Raw genomic sequence first — 21951 nt, 5'->3', positions numbered from 1 at the left:
TCTGGCAGGACGTTTTTGGGGTCTGAGTGACACACATTTTTCATACAGTGTTCCCAAAACATTTCCTCTGCCAGAGAGAGAGCGAGACCATATTTTATATTATTTAAATGGAAGACACCAAACTGTCCTGGTGACCTACTTTTCACAACAATCCACCCAGCACATTTTCTCTGCTGCGAAACATTTGGATTCCTCTTTATATATATATATATATATATATATATATATATATATATATATATATATATATATATATATATATATATAGCGCTCTGGAAAAAAATAAGAGACCACTTTCACAAAATGTTTCTTAAAAGCATCTCTACATGTATGACAGTCATTCTTTTCTTTTCTTTTTCAAACACAACTCATTCTCCTTAATGAGACACTGATGAGGTCATCACCTGAAGATTATAAAAACCACTGCTGGGATTAAACATTGACATTATCCCACAAAAACTAATTTATAAACTCTTCCTGGGTTAAAATATTCTAGCTGTGTTGTTTAGGAATAAATATGAACATTGTTGTTTTCTTTGCATTATTATTATTCAAGGTCTGAAAAGACTTGATATTTCTGTTATTTAGACTAGTTTAGTCATTTTCAGCCAATAAAAGCTCTAAATGACAATATTTTTATTTCAGTTTTGGGAGAAATGTTGTCGGTAGTTGATAGAATAAAACATTTTTTTTTTTTTTTTAAATTTTACTTACTGTAAACACATACCTATAAATAGTAAAACCAGAGAAACTGATCATTTTGGGACTGGTCTCTTCATTTTTTTACAGAGCTTGTATGTGTGTGTGTGTGTGTGTGTGTGTGTGTGTGTGTGTGTGTGTGTGTGTGTGTGGCACTGCTGCTGCTTCCATGTGCACATGTACACATCAACAACAACCGACTGCTAGCTCACACAGACACACACACACACACACAAAACCTCTCCTGTTGCCCTGCCCCTCTCTCTTCCTTTATGCTTTTTTTGTGTGAGTGTGTGTGGAAGAATGCCCCACGACCCCCACCGCCATCATTACCCCCGGGGCCCTTGGGTATTCATCACCATGTGTATCACCCCCCCATCAGTCCCCCATACACACCCTCCTTTCATCCAGACACCCTCCCATACTCTCCTCTCCCCCCTTTTGTTTGCTTCTCTGTGTCACACCATTAAACAAAGCTGGTTGTTTTGACAGCATCAACACCACACTTCTTATTTTATTTTATTTTATTTTTTCTGCATAGTCTTACGTAAACTGCCTCATTCTCTGTGACACTCACGCAAGGAAGTTAAGTTCCAGAGAAACAGAGTGATCTCCCTTGGGAAAGAAGGGGAAAAAAAGGTAGAGAAGTGGCCAAAGTGTGTGCACTCCCATTGAGATCCAACACTTTCAGATGAATAGCACATGACGGAAAGCTTTGAGAGAGGAGGAGGGAGGGAAGTGAGGGAGAGGAGGAGGAGGAGGAGTGGCAGAGTTTAGGGAAAGAAAAAAAAGTGGAAGATGCAGAAGGAAATGAAGGGGGAAGAAGTTAAAGTCTCAGAGGAAGAGAGAGAAAATCAGATGGGGGAAAGAGGAAGAAGAGTTTAGACGTAGGAGTGTAAAGGAGGACAAGTGGAAAAAGAGAAAAGGATGGAAACCTCTTACAAAGATGCCAGAGAAAAGACAAAAGAAGTAATATGTAATATGAATAAGAAAGTGGGGAGGAAAAAGAGGAGAAATGCCTTTTAAAGAGAGGACAAAAAGTCTGAGGAGGAGAAAGAGGTGGAATAATCAAAACAGGAAAAAAGATGGAGACGAGGAGGAGGCAGGAAGTGTCTTCAGAATGATCAGGAATGTTTTTGCAGAAAGTAAAGTGAGGATAGAGAGAACAGGCAGACAAGTGCAGAGGAGTTTTGGGAGAGGAAAATATGAGGAGGAAGAGGAAGAGGAGGGGAAAGATGATGGAAGATGACAGGAAGAGGAAGGATGCAGATGAGGTAATAGACAAAAACTAAGAAAGAATTTAAGATTTTGTAGATTAAAATTAAGAGATTGTATAGAGAAGGTTAACATGGAGGAGGAGAAGGAGAACTGCCTATGGAAAGGAGGGAGGGAGACAGATGAAGAAGATGAAAGAAAGAAGGAACTTTTAGAAAGGAAGGAGAGAATAGGAGAAAGGGGAAACGGAAAACATCTGTGGAGTAGGGAACAAAGTTTTCAAAAGTCTTGGGAAAGGTTTGAGGCAGGTGAAAAGATCTGAGATGATTTGAGAAAAGGGGGGGAGGAGGATGAAGATGGATGACTCTTTGTAAGACGAGAGGAGGTAGAAGGAGAGAAAAGGTGGAAAAATATGATGGAAGAGATGATAGAGGGGCAATGGGATTTAGGAAGTATCTGAGGGATGGGAAGGATGGAGATAAGAGGAGGCAGATGGAGGGAGAGGAGCGACTGATAGGGAGAGGAAAAGTAGGTTAATAAAGTCTTGGAAGATGAAGTGAGGAAGAAGAGGAGGAGAAATGTCTGAAGAAGGACAAAAAAAATCTGAGGAGGAGGAGGAGGAGGAGGAGGAGGCGGTGAAGGACAAACAAGCAGGAAAAGTTTTCGGAAGGATGGAGAGAGGAGGAGGGGGAGGAGAAGGGATGTCTTGGGAACATGAGGGAGGGGAGGGGAGGAGGGATGAAGAGGATGGGGGGCGGAGGAGGAGGAGGAAAGGGAAGGGGGGGCATCAACAATCCTTTTTTCCCCTCCCCAGATGATGAGGAGGAGAAGGCTGCCGAGCGCGCTCCACTCCGCCGTGCGTCCCAGTGCCCAAAGCACCGAGCCGAGCTGAGCCGAACCGAGCTGAGCCGAACCGAGCCGAGCTGAGCTGAGCCGAACCGAGCCGAGCCACGGCGTGCTCCCCCCGCCTCCACCACCACTACTACTACCACCACTACCACCACCTCCTCCTCCACCCACCCTCGCTTCACCATCTCCGCCCGCTGTTGTAAAGCGATGGAGCCGTAGGCAGCCTCAGAGCCGAGCCGAGCCGAGCCAAGCCGAGACAGCCTCAGAGCCGAGCCGAGCCGAGCCAAGCCGAGCCGAGACAGCCTCAGAGCCGAGCCGAGCCGAGCCAAGCCGAGCCGAGACAGCCTCAGAGCCGAGCCGAGCCGAGCCGAGACAGCGGAGACCAGGCGGCTATGGAGGAGGCTGGAGTCTAGACTGCACGCGAACCAACAGAGCCACCGGTCCGGATTACTTTTGGCCACATTTAGTGAAGTGTAGCGCCTCTATCAAACAGGGACTTTGTGTTTTTTTTTCTTTTTCTTTCTTTCCCTCTGAGGCCACCAGCTCGCTGAGGATGCAGGCGAAGGAGACGAGCCTCTGGCCGGGATGCTGGAGACTAACGCTGCTGTCGTGCGTCCTGGCTCTGCACTTGATCCCGCCGGCTGTCCACGGTAAGAAGCTGCCCTCAGCTGTGCACTTGAACCATGCAGCCGCTCTTTATTTGATATTGTTAGTAATATTTAGCTGCAGCAGCAGCAGCAGCAGCAGCAGCAGCAGCATGTCCTCTCTGTGGTACCTAAACACACTCCCACAGGGCAGCCAGAAAGGAGGTCAGTGAGGCTCGGATTGTAGGTTAGGAAGCTCTCAACGCTCAACTGGTATTAAAAGTCCATTGCACGAGACAATTTGGTGCCATTACCTTAAACACCTGGATATTTTCTGATCAAAGCAAAACACATTTTGCAGAATCTGTCACCCAAAAAAAATGTAGATAATCCACATTTACATGTGGACTAGCAGAGAAGCTCCTCGGTGTCACTCTGCAGGGTGATCACAGGAATGTCCACATTTCATATCTATTTCACATGGATGCCTATATGTCAGGATTAAACCACGGAGGGCTCATTATTGATCACCGTGTGTCTGCAGGAACACTAAAATGTCACAGGAGACCAAAAAAAAGGCAAAACCCAAAATTAGGTCACGATAAAGACACAATTAGACAATCAAAGCTCCTATGAATATTATAGAGACACCAGAGGGGAGGTAACAATGGGGTCAGTGTGAACCCTTTGGACACCACACACACATTTGCAAGACATGATATTATGATGATATGAATTAAAATATTGGATTCCTCATAGGAAGAAGTGATATTATAGACGGAGGATGAAATATGCAATAAGGTCACAATGAGCTCAGAGATATGGCAGACACTGAGAGTGATTATTCAGGGTTAAAAAAAAAAAGAAAAGTAGGATATTATAGTAACATCTTTAGAAGGCAACACAGCAAAAAAAAAAAAAAAAAAAAAAAGAGGTCAGTAAATCAGAGTCGGGGGTGCAGACTGACTGAGACACTGAAGGAACATTACAGGAGGAGTGAGGAGGTTTGTGGCGGTGACAGCGTCCAGTCCGGATCCCCGGAGGCGCACTGGCACTACAGCGACACAAAGGCGAGGATTAGGGCTGTGTGTGTGTGGGGGGGGGGGGGGGGTGATGAATAATTCATGAAGGGATCTGAACGGACATTCTGATACACAGAAAGAGAAAGAGAAAAAAACACACACCGGAGTAAACATAAAAAAAAGACACGGACTCTCTCTCTCTCTCTCTCCCAGTGTCTCTTTGTCTGAGAGTCACTGCGCATGGCGGCTCCGTTACTGTCACATTCATGATGCAGCTGCACGAGATGAAGTCGCTCTGGCGTTATAATCTAATATAATCTGGCTGATTCTGTTCATCGCACTGCCTCCAATTCACCGGCTGAGATGTGACTGCAAACTGGAGTCCAAAAACCATCATGTTCTCTTTTTTATTGTGTGTGTGTGTGTGTGTGTGTGTGTGTGTGTGTGTGTGTGTGTGTGTGTGTGTGTGTGTGTGTGTGTGTGTGTGTGTGTGTGTGTGTGTATGAAAATGAGATAATTGGCCTCGGCTCTCGTGCAGGAACAGTTCCGACTTTGGGAAATGTGCCAGTTTGCTTTCTTGAGAGTTAGATGAGAAGATCAATAGCACTCTGGTGGCTAATATGAAGCGACTGGCAGCAGGTGGTCGTGTTAGCTGCAGGAGCAAACAGCCTGGCTCTGTCAAAAGATTAGAAAAGACACTAATAACACTTCAACTGAGACTGGGAAGACTGGCAGGAGTTTGCGCTGGCTGCCTTTTAAAGAATTTCACAGACGCTCTCAACAATGACAGTTGTGGTTGACCAGGGTTCAGGATTCAATGCCCTGCACCCCTCACTCCTCCACAAAACACACCTCTGCTGCTCTGCATAAATGATCCTGTTGGCACCTGAGCTGCAGCAGCGGCCATGAAAAGAGAGAGACTCCACCTCTATCCAGTCGTTTTTTCTATTTCAGTTTTTTTTTTCTCCTTCCAGTTTCAGCTACAAATGGTGAATGAAGTGTTTTCTATAGAGCTGAAGTCTTAAGGACCACTCCAAACGCTTTACACCACATTCCTACAGTGCTTTTACCTACATACAGTATACTGTATAGTGCATTCCTCCCATCACACACCAGTGATACATCAGAGGCTCAGAGGTTCAGTATCTTTTCAGTGGACACTTAGTGGAGGAGCCAGAGATCAAACTCTGATCAGTGGACAACCTGCTCCCAGACTGAATGAAATCAAATGAAATAAGACAGAATGATGCAGGTGGGCGGCATGGCAACATCTGCAGCATGACATGGTTGAAGCTGATCACATGAGCAGATTTAATCCAAATCAGAGTCTGGATTTTTTTAAAAGCAGGGAATTTGTTTGGTGATTGGCGCACAACAGTAAACATAGAGGGAGGTAAATAGAATAGAGCAGGTAAGATGGCTGCCGCTCTGTGAGGTTGCACTTGTGATGCACAGTTGTCCCGATGGAGCCTGAACGCCTCAACCAGACTTCACAACAATTCATCCAACAGTGGCCTATCCAACTATTTCCCAACGTCAGAAACGTAAGCCGGTTTTGCTCTTCCGGTGGAACTGTATGTTTACGTTTCCATGGTTTCAGTAGTCACAGTAAATGCATGGATCTTTTTTTTTTTCACTGAAAATCTGTAAAACGCATGGATCATCATGCCAGCTTTTAACAATGTATATCACACAGATCCATTGTTAAAAGCCAGCATTAATAGATCCATCTACCGAAACCGGCTTCCGTTTCTGATGTTGGCAAACTTATGGATAGATAGCCCGACCGGAAGCAGATTTTTTGGCATGAAACACAATGTTTTAAATCGGTAGAGGTCATATATTTTTCTCATGACACAATTCAATTGGATCACAAAATAACATTTTGACTCCTGTTCACTTACATGGAGATTTTTTCTTTTTGAGGTCCCACGGCGACGTTACTTCCTGCTTCCGCTCAGGCTCTCTCTAGAGAAATGACAAGTCAGTGATGTCTAAGCAGCACTTAGAGCTAACAACGGAGGTGATAGAACGTCACACGACCACCTGAGACTCAGATTTGACTAATAGCTGCTGTAACCCCCCCCCACCGAGGGACAACTCCGCTTCCTGTCGGCTCAAACTCAGGTGGCTGTTTAACAGAAAGAGGCAGATCTGGTTCAGACCCTTAAAACAACCTTGGGCTAAACCTCCTCCTTCCACACACACACACACACACACACACACACACACACACACACACACACACACACACACGCTCCAGCGGTGAAGTGTAGCGGCAGCAGCTTGCCCCACATCTGTGAACGATGCTCAAACGTCCAAGGCCAACGGCCCGGAGCTGACAGCCCCGCACCACGCCACCACTCACTTCCTGTCTCTTTCTCTAGCGGCCATTTGCAATCCTGCTCCTCTTCCTCTTCCTCTTCCTCCTCCTCCTCTTCCTCTTCCTCCTCCTCCTCCTCCTCCTCCTCTTCCTCTTCCTCCTCCTCTCCTCCTCCTCCTCCTCCTCCTCCTCCTCCTCTTCTTCCTCCTCTTCCTCTTCCTCTTCCTCCTCCTCCTCCTCCTCCTCCTCCTCCTCCTCCTCTTCCTCCTCCTCCTCCTCCTGCTCCTCTTCCTCTTCCTCCTCCTCCTCCTCTTCCTCTCCTCTTCCTCCTCCTCCTCCTCCTCCTCCTCCTCCTCTTCCTCTTCCTCCTCTCCTCTTCTTCCTCCTCTTCCTCTTCCTCTTCCTCCTCCTCTTCCTCCTCCTCCTCCTCCTCCTCCTCCTCTCCTCCTCCTCCTCCTCTTCCTCCTCCTCCTCCTCTCCTCCTCCTTCCTCTCTCCTCCTCCTCCTCCTCCTCCTCCTCCTCTTCCTTCCTCCTCTTCCTCTTCCTCCTCCTCTTCCTCCTCCTCCTCCTCCTCCTCCTCCTCTTCCTCTTCCTCTTCCTCTCCTCTTCCTCTTCCTCCTCCTCTTCCTCCTCTCCTCCTCCTCCCTCCTCCTCCTCTCCTCCTCCTCTCCTCCTCCTCTTCCTCTCCTCTTCCTCTTCCTCCTCCTCCTCCTCCTCCTCCTCCTCCTCCTCCTCCTCCTCCTCCTCCTCCTCCTTCTTTCTGTGTGTTTAATACAGATGATATGCTGCTGTCTCTCCCCCCCCTCCCCTCCCCCCCTCCTCACGGTTTAACTGCTAGAGGTGGTTGATGGACTAGCGGCTCCTGGCTCTTGCAGGGATGTGCAGCCGCTCCCTTGGCCCTCCTGCCCCCTCCTGCCCCCTCCTGCCCCGCTGACACATATCTGCTGCCTGACAGATTATCTTTGATGTGCACTGGGTCAATCTTGGAGCCAAATCCTCCCCCCATGACTCCACTGCCCCATCCAGCCTGGTTTTTACCACAGTGTGATAAAAACCTCCTCCTCCTCCGTGTCCTTCATCCTCCCCCAGTAAAATCACCTGGCTATACCTTTATGATCATTGGTGTGGTGAACAATGGCTTTGACACTCTTGTATCGTCCTCCCTCTCTGTCTCCATGGAAACCACACACATGGGTTGACATGACACCGGCTGGCAGAACAGCGTGTTCATATCGCCGCCATAATGTGTTCGCGCTTTGAATTTCATTAAGGCTGAAAGCGTCGGTTGGATTTTTGGCGAACACCGAAGCTTCTCGCCAAGTCTGGTGGCTCGACGCCTACTGGCCTGTGTGTGTGTGTGTGTGTGTGTGTGTGTGTGTCCAAATCCCACTGCTGATGGGTGTAGTCCATCATAACCCGCTTTAATTTGTAGATGATATCATCATTTTCTAGTGGCGTGTTCATTATTTCAGTGGAATGAGTCCCTCTGCGCTGTATGTGGCGTGTTTGATTCCCAGCAGCAGATGTACAGTCGGCTCTGCAAACATCAGTGGTTTTTATTTTGGAAGCCGCAGCTTTTTCAGAAGAAGTCATCCTGGCTGTTTCTGTCACTGCAGATCATTTACAGTCGATCTTGATGATATTTTGGGAGCAGTCACTTTTAGACGCTGCTTCAGTTTGCGAGATATTTGAACATCTTGTTCAGCAGAAGTGGAGTAAAGGGTTTGGTTCCAGAGACAGGAAAACACCTGTTCACACCTGGTGAAGGAGAAGTGATTTGTTGTTTTAGAGGCAGCGGTGTTTGGTGTTTGATGGAAGTGATGGAGATGAGCTGTAGCAGCAATAAGACCACTGAGGTCATGAATAAGCAAAGTTCATTGGCAGTAACATGCAGCCATGTGGACAAAATGACAATGACATGACAAAAGGAAAGACTGATGTGTTCTGTCTCATTTCCTGGTTTCTACTTCTTTTTCATTCAGTCTGTTTCTCTTTCTGCACTTTTGACTATTTTTCGCCGTCTCTTGAAACAAGAAGGAAGCAGTTGGTTCTTGTTCCCAGCGTTTGACAGACTCAGCAAGTAATGGATGGTGAAGACAGTCTCTGGTTGCAGCCACAGTCTGTGTGATTTGAGCCGTCTCTCTCTCTCTCTCTCTCTCTGTGTGTTTGGCCCGGGGGGAGCGAGCGGGGACACAAACTTTCCTCTCAGCTCTAAATTGGGATCAGCGTTGGGCTATTAGGACTCTCATCCAGATAAATCTGTTTGTTGGGAAACTAAATGATCCTAATCTGGTTTGTTCTATCCTCCCACCTGGATCTGCCTGTGGGCCAACATTAGCATACGTAGGTGGCCACGGGCTTGACCCCACCAGCTGCTGGCTTCTCTCTGTGTTACTGTGAGAGAGAAAGTGTGTGTGTGCAGGAGGAACTCAACTCAACTCAACTGTGCATGTGTCTGTGTTTAGATTTGAACCTCCTCCGAGGCGTAAGTAAGAACATCTTGGGAAATGGGCATAAAACAGTTTCGATGTTGCATTTGGAAATTATGTAAGAATAAAGTTTGTTTCTCAGCGTCAGAATGAGCTGATAACAGTTTAACACAAAAGTCTTTGCTACACAAGTACACACGACTCAAACTTTGGTTTCGGTTGTCACAGTTTCACACAGACTGTACAGACAGTGTTGTCACCATGCTAACAGCACTCATGGCTTGGTAAGGCTAAGGAAAGACGGTGATTTGGGGACAGAATAAATAGGCTACTTCCTCAACACTATATGGTCATTGTTGTCATGGTTACATTGATAACGAAAACAACATGAATTGCTAGTTTGATGCTCGATCTCCGGTGTCATTCCTGTGTTTTGTCGACCCGTCTGTCCATCACAATCTCCTCCTGACACCAACTTTGTCTCTTTAAACTGCGTCACCGCCCTTTTCCCTTTGCTCCTGCCATAATCACTATGACCACTAGATGTCGCCTAGCAACAAAACGTAACTACGGTTGACAAGAACCTGCTGCAGGAGGGCTTCATTTTGATCACTGACCTGCAGGAAATAGAAAAACTTCACTCAGTGGTTTTTTAATTAGCATGATATTAAAACTTTACAGCAGTGACAGAAGCCCCAGAATTCAAAGCGACTCTGTGGACTTCCTGTCATGATTTGGACTTTCTATTTTAAGTTTTGGTATATTTCCTGTTTTACTTCATCATCTGCTCCACCTTCATGTGTCTCAGTTGTGTCTGATCTCCTGTGTGTCTCAGTCAGTGTCTCTGTCAGTTTGCTTTTTCAACTTTGGCTTCCTCTGGTTTGGATTCTGTCACCTGCCAATAAGACTCTCTGAAATGATTAACTGACTGATTTCATTTGATAATCACAACATTTCATCGTTAACAAAATCAATATTTGGGGTTTAAATCACATCTTCTTAGTTTGAACAATGTTAAGCTGCATCTTGTGAAATGTCCACTAGTATCAGGAATGTAACAATAATGAAGTGTGAAGGCCCATAGTGAGAAGGGAAGGGAATGTGTTGTGTCGAGGTCTTAACCAGGTGTTCTAGTTACCTAAACATCACCATAACTACTGTTTATTTGCAGCAGCCTTTCCTAAACCACAACCAGACTTGAGTTATCACAGGAAGAAGCTGAGTAAACACAGGTTTGGGTCTATTCCTTCATGTCCTGTGTCCATCAGAGATGTCTAACAGGAAACTGTCTTTTTTTATTCGTTCTGTTTGTTTTGGAGAGGAGCACACCTCTGTGGATAATTTGGCTCCTGGTAAAAACCTCCTGAATGTCCTGAACTTGCGAGAAACAAGATTAGCTTTGGCTCAGATGATTTTCTTTCTTCTCCTTTTTTTGTTTTGGTGCTTCATATAATGTCACTGCTGCTGTTAAACACTTCATTTGTTGCTTTTGGTGAAGAAGAGACCGAGACGTGGTGTGATTCCAGTTGTGCTATACGCCTCCTTAAGATCTTAACTTAAAGAACTGATTGATAAACCCTTCATGTGGATGCACAATGCAGACATACTGAATCAGAACCCACCGGTCATGTTGTTTTCAGCGTTCCTAACCCTGATGGGATTAAAACCCTCTGGGGGAACTGTTTATACTTGTAAGATTTGCATGAAAATCATCAGCCACTGTGTCAGTGAAGAAGTGAGTGTCCCTCCATGTCTCCGTCCTCGCCTGCGTCCAGCTGTTTTTGGGCTCACAGGTGTGGCAGTTGCTTCGGATGCCATTGTCACCGTCGTCCTTGGCGGTGGACGTGCGGAGGTTTGTGGTGCAGGCGGAGAAGGTCACGAAACAACCTGACAAAGTTTGTGACGGCCTGGAGCTGCTGCCGCCGTCCTTCCTGCTCAAAGACAAAACTATTAGGATACAGTATGTGTTGCTTTTTTTCTTTCTTTTTTTTTAGCAGTGCTGAGTTGGCGTTGTTCTCAAACTCTGGTTGCCCTTGAACAGTAATTTACATGTTTGTGTGTGTGTGTGTGTGTGTGTGTGTGTGTGTTCATGTAGGAGGAAACGGTGGGAATAAAAGATGGAAGTGTGCATGGTTTTGTGTGCGTAGGCCTGCACCTGTCTCTGCTGTGATGTGAGCTACAGTGCGTTCGCTCTGTGTGTGTGTGTTCGCCAGCGTGCTACATAGATGCTAGACTGTGTGTGTGTCACTGTGTGTCCTTCCTGAAGCGAGTCATTGAGTTCATGCTTGTGCAAAAGCCCCCCCCCCCCTATCCTCCGTCTGACGGTGCGTGCTCCTCTGCTGCAGACTGTCATATTAGCATTCAGTCCACCCATCACATCCCTCTGAGAGCGCACACACACACACACACAGACACACACACACCTGTCATGGCAACATACCAGGTTCAGCAGGAAGACAGATAATTAGACAAGTGGGTTTAATTGATTTGTGCGATGCCGTGTTCTCAGGTGTTGAGCTTCAGTTTATGATCCGACTGGATGAAGAGAACAGAGCAGAATAGAAACAATAGAATTAGAGTTTTCATGATTCCTCCGAAACATCAAATAATCATATTGGGTGCAAACACAATATTTTGAAGGTTTTGACTTGAATGCCACCTCAGGTTTCATTAATGTGATCGACACTGGTTTCTGATATTTTATAGACTTACTGGTTAATTGAAAGTGAATCAGTCATCAGTTGTAGCACTAAAGAGAAAGACAAAATGAAGCGAGCTGGTTCAGGCAGCCAGCTGGCTGCGCTGCGTCACTCACATGACATATATGGTCTATTTAAGATGGGTGACTTACCCATCATCCTCTCTGCCTGTCTGTGACACGCAGCATCACACAGCGCTACACCACCACCCCACCACCACCTGTAGGTTCTGGGTGAATATATTCGCTCATCACTCCCATATACTTTAAAGGGATAGTTCAACATTTTGGCAAATTGGCCCATTGCTATAATCGCTATAGTCATAGCAGTAGGTTTGTTTCCTTTAATTGTCGGTGCAACCTGTTTTTAGAACGGCGGAGCAGAGCCGTGAGCTGCTCAGAGCTACACTACGGAGGCTAAGAGGATTTCTTGGTTTCCCTCATCAAACTCATCAAATACACAATCCAACAACTCCACAACGCTCTGGTGGACAAGTTGTGACCTGCACATTCACCACGCTATGAGATAATAACACAACGTTACCACACAGAGTTGTTCTCGAGGCAAATGCAGAGACTGCTTGCTGACGGGAACGCACATCAGCAGTTTTGCATGAATTTCCCTCTAAAACAACTCTGTGGTGAGGTTTACTTGTTTACTCCCTCATTATCAAAGGTTAGTATTGAACAAGGAGGTAGTAGTACAGTAGTTGTTGATCCTCAGTGGCACCAAACCAATGAAAGATGAAGTTTGATCTCTCACTCTCTCCATGTTTCCTGACTTGCAACCAAATACATTCTTATATATTCTCAAATATAACATATCTTTCCACAGTTATTGTGCTGGCAGAAAAGATCATGAATAATGCAGATGACAACGAAAACAACTTCCAGTTCCAACGTCCATCCACCACCATCTCCTCATTCACTGCCCTGCTGCAGTATGCACATGTTTCTTTCTACATCAGAACAGGGGGAAAAAATCATGGGATGCTGAATCCTCCAGTAAGAACATGATTTCTAATCTTGCAGATTGAGCTCCACCAGATGCTGCTGGATGCTGACGTGTAGTTCAGAGGAAAACACGGGAAACGGCAAATTAGTTTCTGATCATACACCACAGTTCAGAGTCTGGCTGGTTGCACTGAGGATACTATTTTTATATTTCATCCTCATGTATTATTAATGTTCTCCTGTCTGATTTTTATCTGCTGATGTACAAAATAAATATGGGCTACTGACGATTTCAAAATAAAAGCTCAAAATAATTAATTTAATTTAGTTTTCATGAAGTCAGGGAGGAAGAAAGAGTGGTAGGGAACTGTGTGTGTGTCTGGAAGAGTGGAAAACACACACAGACACACACATGCTTACACAATTGAATTTTAATTGACTGTTTAAAATCAGGTCAGAAGGAGCAAGAAAAACTGTAAATGAAGATGCTTGGATGCACATATACAATATGCATGTGCTTACTTGTACACACACACACACACACACACACACACACACACACACCACACCTGTCAGTTTTAATTGGACTAGCCACTTTAACGTAAGGATAGAGAGAAGCAACACACACACATAAACAGTACAATATCACATTTTTCTCGGTCTCACATATCTGCACTTCTACAAAGATTACCACAATATTATTGTGTGTGTGTGTGTGTGTGTGTGTGTGTGTGTGTGTGCGCTCAATTGTGTGTTTACCGTGCGCGAATGCAGATCACAGCTTGTTGGGTTTGCAGCGCCGCAGAGACTCTTGCGAGGCTGAGTTTGTCTCCATGGCAACACCTCCTTCCTCCATCCCACCACCTGTGGAGTCATAAATGAGAGGATTTATGTGGTGGAAGGAGGAGAGAAAAGGAGAGAAAAGGAGAGACGGAGAAATGTGTTTAGAAAGAAGGGGAAAAAGACGGAGGAATGAAAAATGACATTTCTGATATGAGACGTGAGAGACGGAGAGGAGACGAGAAGACAGAGTGAAGAATAACGAAAAAAGATGAGTGAGGGAAAAATCGATGGTGAGGTTTTCAATTAGAGGCGACTGCAGGCCTGAGCGTTTCCCCTTTATATCGATATTAATGAGCAGCATCGAGTTGAGTAAAGATAAAAAAGCCTCATGTCTTATTCATTGGAGTGAGTGTGGGAATGGGGTGTGTGTGTGTGTGTGTGTGTGTGTGTGTGTGTGTCTCCTGAGGTTCAGGTATTTGATGCTAAAATCAATGAGAATGAGTGTGAATGAGGCCTTTCTCTCTTCATCTGACTCCTGTGGCCATTTTTATTTTGCTGTGTTTATTAGCCTACTCTCTCACTATCAAACACACACACACACACACACCTCTTAATGTGTTTTGTTGGTTTTGTTATGAGTCAATTGGCAAAAAAATGGTGACTTTAAATCATTTTTACAGTTGAGTCACAATTCACCTGCTAAGTTTGAAATGGCAAACCAAAAAAATAATAATGTAAACAAATGAAAATTCTAAATGACTCTCCAAAGTCATAAAAACATTCATACACTCACATTAGGTGATTTTTCAGACAAGTAAACAAAGCAATATTTCATCTACCTCTACGTATGCCTTGGCAATGTGTTGCAAGGGGAGGCTGAAATATTCCCTTATGAGACACCACTACTATCCCATAATATATCATCAACTGCATCATGAGGCACTGATATCAGATGAGTGATAAAAACGTTAAACAGTTCTCTGCTGCTGCTTGACTTTAGGCTGTGTGTGCTGCAGCTGTTGTTTCTTCTGTTCCTGTTGGTTCAGTCACTCAGGACCAGGTGAAGGTCTAGATCTGGACGTTGTCTGTTACGGGTCTAGATCTGGACGTTGTCTGTTACGGGTCTAGATCTGGACGTTGTCTGTTACGGGTCTAGATCTGGACGTTGTCTGTTACGGGTCTAGATCTGGACGTTGTCTGTTACGGGTCTAGATCTGGACGTTGTCTGTTACGGGTCTAGATCTGGACGTTGTCTGTTACGGGTCTAGATCTGGACGTTGTCTGTTACGGGTCTAGATCTGGACGTTGTCTGTTACGGGTCTAGATCTGGACGTTGTCTGTTACGGGTCTAGATCTGGACGTTGTCTGTTAAAGGTCTAGATCTGGACGTTGTCTGTTACATGGTGTCTAGGTATCTGGACGTTGTCTGTTACGGGTCTAGATCTGGACGTTGTCTGTTACGGGTCTAGATCTGGACGTTGTCTGTTAAAGGTCTAGATCTGGACGTTGTCTGTTACAGGTCTAGATCTGGACGTTGTCTGTTACAGGTCTAGATCTGGACGTTGTCTGTTACAGGTCTAGATCTGGACGTTGTCTGTTTTTTCCATTTGCTTCATAACAGAATTTGTTTTGTTTGTTTTGGGTTTTTTTTTCTTTTGCAAAATGCTGCTAAATAAAAGTTCCTTCTCTGTAACTGGGTAAAGGACAGTTTGTGTGCACATGAGGAAGACTCAGTGTGGCTCATCAATGTGAGCTGTGAGTCATTTGTTTAATGTCATAATGGGATATCACATGTTGTGTAATTAGTCTCATTAAAACATATTTATAGCGGTTTCACCACAGACAAGATTGAACATATTGTTCTTACGGGAGCCTGGAAGCTTTTGTTTGTTTGCCAGCCAGTGTCCAACCTTTCCCCTTCTCCCTCCTGTCTGGGTCACCAAACTGGCTGGCGGGCCCTGACTGTCAGAACCAATCAGGTTTCTCTTTACAGTCTGTCACGGCCAATCAGGGTCCTCCAGGTCTGTGGGTGGTTTAGTGGCTTCCCCTCTCCAAACCGATCTGGGTTAAACAAAAGGCTGAAGCCTGAGGGTCGGCGGCTCGCCAGCGCAGGCTAACAGCACTTGGCCCCGAGGCACCGTCACCCCCAAACAAACAGTCTGAGACGGACACACACACACACACACACACACACACACACACATCCTTGTAATGCTATCTTTGTGAGGACACTCATTGACATAATGTATTCCCTAGCCCCTTACCCTAACCTTAACCATCCATAACAAATACCTAACCTTAACCATTACTCTAAACCTAATATAAACCTAATCATAACCTACAGTCTTAACGCTCAAACAGCCCTTGGAAACAGTGAGGACTGTCCTCACTTCCTAAAAATGTCCTCACACTGTTGGTTAAAAACTCTTTCCGGTCCTCACAACGTAGTAAGTACAAGAACACACACCACACACACACACACACACACTCAAGAGAAAACAAACTCCTCTCATTATGACCATCCACACCCTTCACCAGAGGAGCTGGAAGCCACCCCAATTACCAGTGGGTTATGCTGGCAGAGAGACAACACACACACACACACACACACACACACACAATCAATGTCACCAACAAATCCACTGACGTGCTGTGTGAAGAGTCTCCTTATGTAATACTGTTTCATTATCTCATCTAATCTGAGCAGTAACCAAACAAAGGCGTCTTTCTCCGGTCACTTTGGTCTCAGTTGTTCAGTCCTGGACCCAGACCCAGTCCCAGTCTGCGGCCCTGAACCAACTCGTCCTGACTCGACCCGGCCCTGACCCTGCCAGCTGATGTCTGCTCCGTGGCTTTAATTGGGTAAAAGACACTGGCCGTTCTCGCTTTAGCTTAGCTTGCACTTCCAATGTAGCCACTAATTGCTGATTCATGCCACACAGAATATTTCTCCCTTAATCAAACTGATTCAGGCTTTTACTGAGCTAACAGTTATCTCCTCTATGAGGCTCATGGACTCCAGTGGGCTGAGATAAGTGTCCGATAAAACCTAACATGCCCTAAAAAGTCCAGTTCCATTGGGTGGATCCTTACTTTGTAAATGTAGAATGATGGGGATTCAACATCTAACAAATATAATGTAGCCAATAGCCATGGTTGCAAAGGGATGGTAACATAGCAACTGTGCAGCGGTCATCTGTATCTGAAATTCAAAAAGTATCTCTTCCTCAAGATCTGTGTTTGGATTTAAGCTAGAAGTGTGTGTGGTTTCTATCACTAATTGTGTAATAGAAATCAAAAATGACCAGACTTGTTGTTGAAGCTCACATTTTCATTTTTCTGATGATTGTAGTCCATATTGACTTAAAAAATACAGTGAATATAATCTTATATCCTGTGTCAAGTCTTGTATAAAGCACTTTATCAGAAAATGACTTTCAAAGGGGGCAAAAGTAATTTTCTGATATAAAATATACTTGGAAGTAAAATAAGAAATCGAGCAGTTACAATTATTGTGGCATCCTTATAGTAAAGTATAATATTCAGGGTTCCCACATCTTCTTTAGAATAGAATAGAATAGAATGCCTTTATTTGTCATTATACTCCGTATAACGGAATTAGAGCAGCTCCTTTAGTGCAAACAAGCAAGTACAATATAAAAACGCTTTCAATAATATAAAATAAATAGGTGAATTAGCATTAGCATCAAATTCAAAGAATTAGTTACAATTATTGTGGCTTCCTTATAGTAAAGTATAATATTCAGGGTTCCCACATCTTGTTTAGAATCAAAACAGATCCCCTAAATTCAAGGACCAATCTAAGTACATTTACAAAGTTTATAATAATAGGCAGAAGAATCTGTCACCCCAGTGTAAAAAAAACATTTCTTACCAATACGTCCACAGGTGTGTACAGTAGGCCACCATTATCTTCTTTGCCACCGGTGGGGAGTTCATCGAGTTCACCACCGTAGTCAGACTCCATGCTGTCTGATGCTCCATAGCAGCCACTGGATGAGATAAACCAGCAAATATCATGATGGAGATCATGTGAGGTGGTTGAAAGCCCCAGCGCTGCAACTAAATGGACAATATGAGGAGACAACAGTGAGCATTCTTGAATACGGGCACACTGAAAATAAATGTGTCAGAAATAGGCTTGACTTTATTTAATCAGTGCTGATGTGTGGCTCAAAACGTTAACAACAAAAAACAACCTCAAATTTAATCTGCCTTGTTTTGTTGACCAGACAATGGGTCAGTTTATCTCTTCAAACCTGAATTCAAGCAGAAACCATACACTTTAGAAAATGTCTTCCACCAGACGCAGTGTTATCTGCTTCTGTACAGTTGGAGCTTTTATCCACACACCCACAGGTGCACTGGTTGCAGTGTTCTGCGCAAACCTGCAGCAAGTCTTTTATGAATTATCTGATGATTCAGTTTCATAACACGCGGGACCTTGAATCGATTCAAAACCTCACTGTGCAGCGGAGAAACACAAGAGCTGCAGCGAGACAGAAAACACTCGTCTTTTGTTCGTCGCTTTCAGCTGATCTGGATTCAAAGACGAGATGGATTTTCCAGTGACGAGTGAAATCTTAAACATCATGACCCAGAGCATCGTGCATCAGCTCATTTATTGCCCTGGTGTGTTGGCTCACGTAGGAGTCGTTTCTGTGCATTCACACTGTAGTTCTCATCATGTTTTTGTGACACTCTCAACACTTTCCTCTCTGCCTCCGAGCTGTCGTGCATCGGTGTGTCTCCAGTTTACTTTCTGGAGCTGCCACAGAGTCGCCTCGCCGCCCCTGGACCAGCCGTCCGTCAAAAGGTTCTCCCTCATTAATCCAATTAGGCAAACGAGGCGGTGAAAGGAAGACATCTCCACTTAATTGGAGCCCAGTCCAGAGCTGCAGAGTGAGGACAGGCGCACTGACACCATTGAGGCCTCCTACGGCAAACTGCCCCAGCTCAGATAGTTTGTGCTCGTGTGTGTGTGTGTGTGTGTGTGGAAAGTGTCTGTTGGGTTTATCACTGTTTGAAAGGAGATGCAGAAGAGAAGTGTGACACAGGATGTGAGAGACTCACGCAATGTCACTTGTAGATGTCGTTTTTTTTATTTGCAGCTGATTAGGGACGATGGAAGTATTGGTGCTGTTTGGATGTAAAAGTGAAAGGTCAGGAAAACAACAAAGTGTTTGAAGTAGAGATGAATGTTCATACCAAATATCATGTTTATCCATTAAATACATGGAAAAAACACTGATAGTTACTCAGTGATTTTTTATTGCACACAAACACTCCTTCAGGTGTTGTTGGAACAATAGAACACACACATCTATAAACATGAACCACGAGTCACAGGTGTGGTCCAATTGGGTGAGGGGGCAAACCTGAAGGTGAGGGGCATGTCCTTCAACTTAAAGTTGCCTCACTTTGCGTTAAGATGGTGGAAATTTTTTTGACAACAATTCATAAATACAGTACAATGACATCATATTATTTGATAGCCCAAATAAATCCATAGTAAATCCATAATCACATAAATATAGTCAGTGGAAACACCATTCGTAGTCGAAAATTCATCATTATGAGGAAATAGAGACAATAGAGACAAGGTATGTAGTATAAAAAGTGGACACAAAAGCATAACAAACCATTATCCAACATCACATAATTACATAATTATGTTATGTTTTGATGAGTACCAAGCTGCTGGCATGGTTACAGATGCTCCAGCTGCAGATCAGGTTTGAGAGCAAAGCCATGAATCCACGTCACTGCAGATGTGCAGTCACTCTGACCTCATGGACGACTTGGAAACAGGGAAAATAAACGGAGGACTCTCTGAATCTCTCTCCTGTAAATTGTTTTGCGATGTTAGAATTTCCCGTTGTGTAATGTGAGAGTTTGAGTGGCAGGTGACTCACCCTCAGCTGTTCCACCTCGCGGCCCGGCGACGCCCTCTTTCATCCACAGTCTGGCTCTCTGCTCCGAGAGCCGACGCCAGCGTGAGGCGGGGGTGAAGTCCGGGCTGCGTCACCGCCCTGTCAATCACCTGGGGCTGGTGTCACAGTGAATCATGTCCAGTGTTTCACAGGCTTCGTGGTAACGAGCTGACCAACGCTCCAGAGATGTTTCTCCAACAGTGTTGAAGAGCTTCATCACTCCTGTCACCAGTCTCACACCCAGCCCCCCCTGACCGCTCATGTCTTCATGTTCTCCTGCTTTTAGTTGGAGTTGCAGCAGAACTGCTGCTTTGTTGTCAGTGGGTGATTGAAGAGGAGAGAAATCAATAATATAGTAGATAAGATAACTGATCAGTGTCACCTCCATCAGCTGTGACACAGGAGATACATGTACATTTGTGTGTGTGTGTGTGTGTGTGTGTGTGTTTGTAGATGCTTCTACTTCTACTGCTACTACTATAATACTACTTTCACTACTACTACTAATAATAATGATGAAAATAATAATAAATATGATAATGATAGTAAGGATGATGATTCTAATGATAATAATATGTAGTACTAGTAATGATAATACTGAATAATGATATTAATGACAATGATTTTGTCCTCGATGTGGCATGCTCCATGGTTTATGGTTCATGGTTCAATGTTCATGGTTCATGGTCAACGTTCCATGGTTTATGGTCCATGGTTCATAGTCCATGCTTCATGTTCCATGGTCCATGGTCCATGGTCCTTGGTTCATAGTCCATGGTCCAGGGTTCATGGTTCATGGTCAATGCATGATCCAAGGTTCATAGTCCATGGTCCATTGTCCATGGTTCATAGTTCATGGTCCATGGTTCATAGTTCATTGTTCATTGTCCATGGTTCATAGTCCATGGTCCATGGTTCATGGTTCATGGTCAATGCATGGTCCATGGTCCATTGTCCATGGTTCATAGTTCATGGTCCATGGTTCATAGTTCATGGTTCATGGTTCATAGTCCATGGTCCATGGTTCATAGTCCATGGTCCAGGGTTCATAGTCTATGGTTCATAGTTCATGGTCCATTGTCCATGGTTCATAGTTCATGGTTCATGGTTCATAGTCCATGGTCCATGGTTCATAGTCCATGGTCCAGGGTTCATAGTCTATGGTTCATAGTTCATGGTCCATTGTCCATGGTTCATAGTTCATGGTCCATGGTCCATTGTCCATGGTCCATTGTCCATGGTTCATTGTCCATGGTCCAGGGTTCATAGTCCATTGTCCATGGTTCATAGTCCATGGTTCATTGTCCATGGTCCATGGTTCATAGTCCATAGTCCATGGTTTATAGTTCATAGTTCATGGTTCATAGTCCATGGTCCATGGTTCATAGTCCATGGTCCAGGGTTCATAGTCTATGGCTCATGGTTCATAGTTCATGGTTCATGGTTCATAGTCCATGGTCCATGGTCCATGGTTCATAGTCCATGGTCCAGGGTTCATAGTCTATGGTTCATAGTCCATTGTCCATGGTTCATTGTTCATAGTCCATGGTTCATAGTTCATGGTCCATGGTCCATTGTCCATAGTTCATTGTCCATGGTCCATTGTCCATGGTTCATTGTCCATGGTCCAGGGTTCATAGTCCATGGTCCATGGTCCATGGACCATGGACCATGGTCCACACAGCCTGGTGGTTGTGCAGCTGTGCAGTAACAGGATCTGACTGAATCAGTGTGAGATCTGAGGGCCCTGAGAGGAGGTAGCAGATCTGAGATCTGTGTGATGTTTCTGACTGAGGCAGAGTGAGAGTTAAGGTCCAAGTTTCTCAAAGCCCCTTTTCTCTCTCCATCCTCTGCTCTGTCACATCATTCTCATCCTTCCTCTGTGTTTCTCTCTGTCTTTCTTCCTCCTGTCAGCATGTGCCACTTCTCCCCGTCCCTCATTACCACCCCCACACCCCACCCCCACCCCCCCGTCACTCTGTCTCTGGTTGTGTGGCAGCCATTACTGTGTGTTCACCACACTGTGCAGTAGTTCAGAGGAGGAGGAGGAGGTGAAGGCTGACTGGTTTCCTCAGGAGATCCACCTAAACGCAGCTCACAGCTGGACAAAGAGTCACTTAATGAGTGTACAGCTGTCAGGTGTGTGTGTGTGTGTGTGTGTGAGTGATTGTTTAATGTGTGACAGAGTAAGACTGTTTATGATCTTGAATCCTAATTTCCTTGAGTACGTCAAGCATTTAATGTGTGAAATGCTTTTGTGTTGTGATAGCAAAGCCTTATTTGTGTGTGTGTGTGTGTGTGTGTGTGTGTGTGTGTGTGTGTGTGTGAGGAAGAGGTTTTGGCATATTATCCCAGGGTGTTGCGTTGATGTGTTAAACAGCAGTGGATTGTGCGACTGCTGGAAGGATTAGCCCCAGAACGACCCCGGCTTCAAAAGACG

General features: G+C 44.9%; 1 protein-coding gene across 11 annotated transcripts in view; it reads left to right on the top strand.

Moving 5' to 3' along the window:
- Positions 1-3088: 3088 nt before the first annotated feature.
- The window catches only part of cspg5a (chondroitin sulfate proteoglycan 5a), a 68674-nt gene continuing 49811 nt past the window's right edge, over positions 3089-21951 (top strand). For 10 of the 11 annotated variants that reach the window (XM_085803496.1, XM_085803490.1, XM_085803495.1 and 7 more), the window contains exon 1: positions 3120-3413. In XM_085803496.1, the coding sequence (XP_085659622.1) occupies positions 3317-3413 (97 nt within the window). In that variant the 5' untranslated portion in view covers positions 3120-3316. Of the gene's footprint in view, positions 3414-21951 lie in introns of all 11 variants that reach the window. The other variant, XM_085803491.1, reaches the window with a different exon arrangement.

Source organism: Trachurus japonicus, chromosome 16 (genome assembly GCF_045865225.1).
Source record: "Trachurus japonicus isolate A0001 chromosome 16, Traja_1.0".
Taxonomy (NCBI): Eukaryota; Metazoa; Chordata; class Actinopteri; order Carangiformes; family Carangidae; genus Trachurus; species Trachurus japonicus.
The sequence above is the reverse complement of the archived record's forward strand: the minus strand, read 5'-3'. Positions and strand labels throughout refer to the sequence as shown.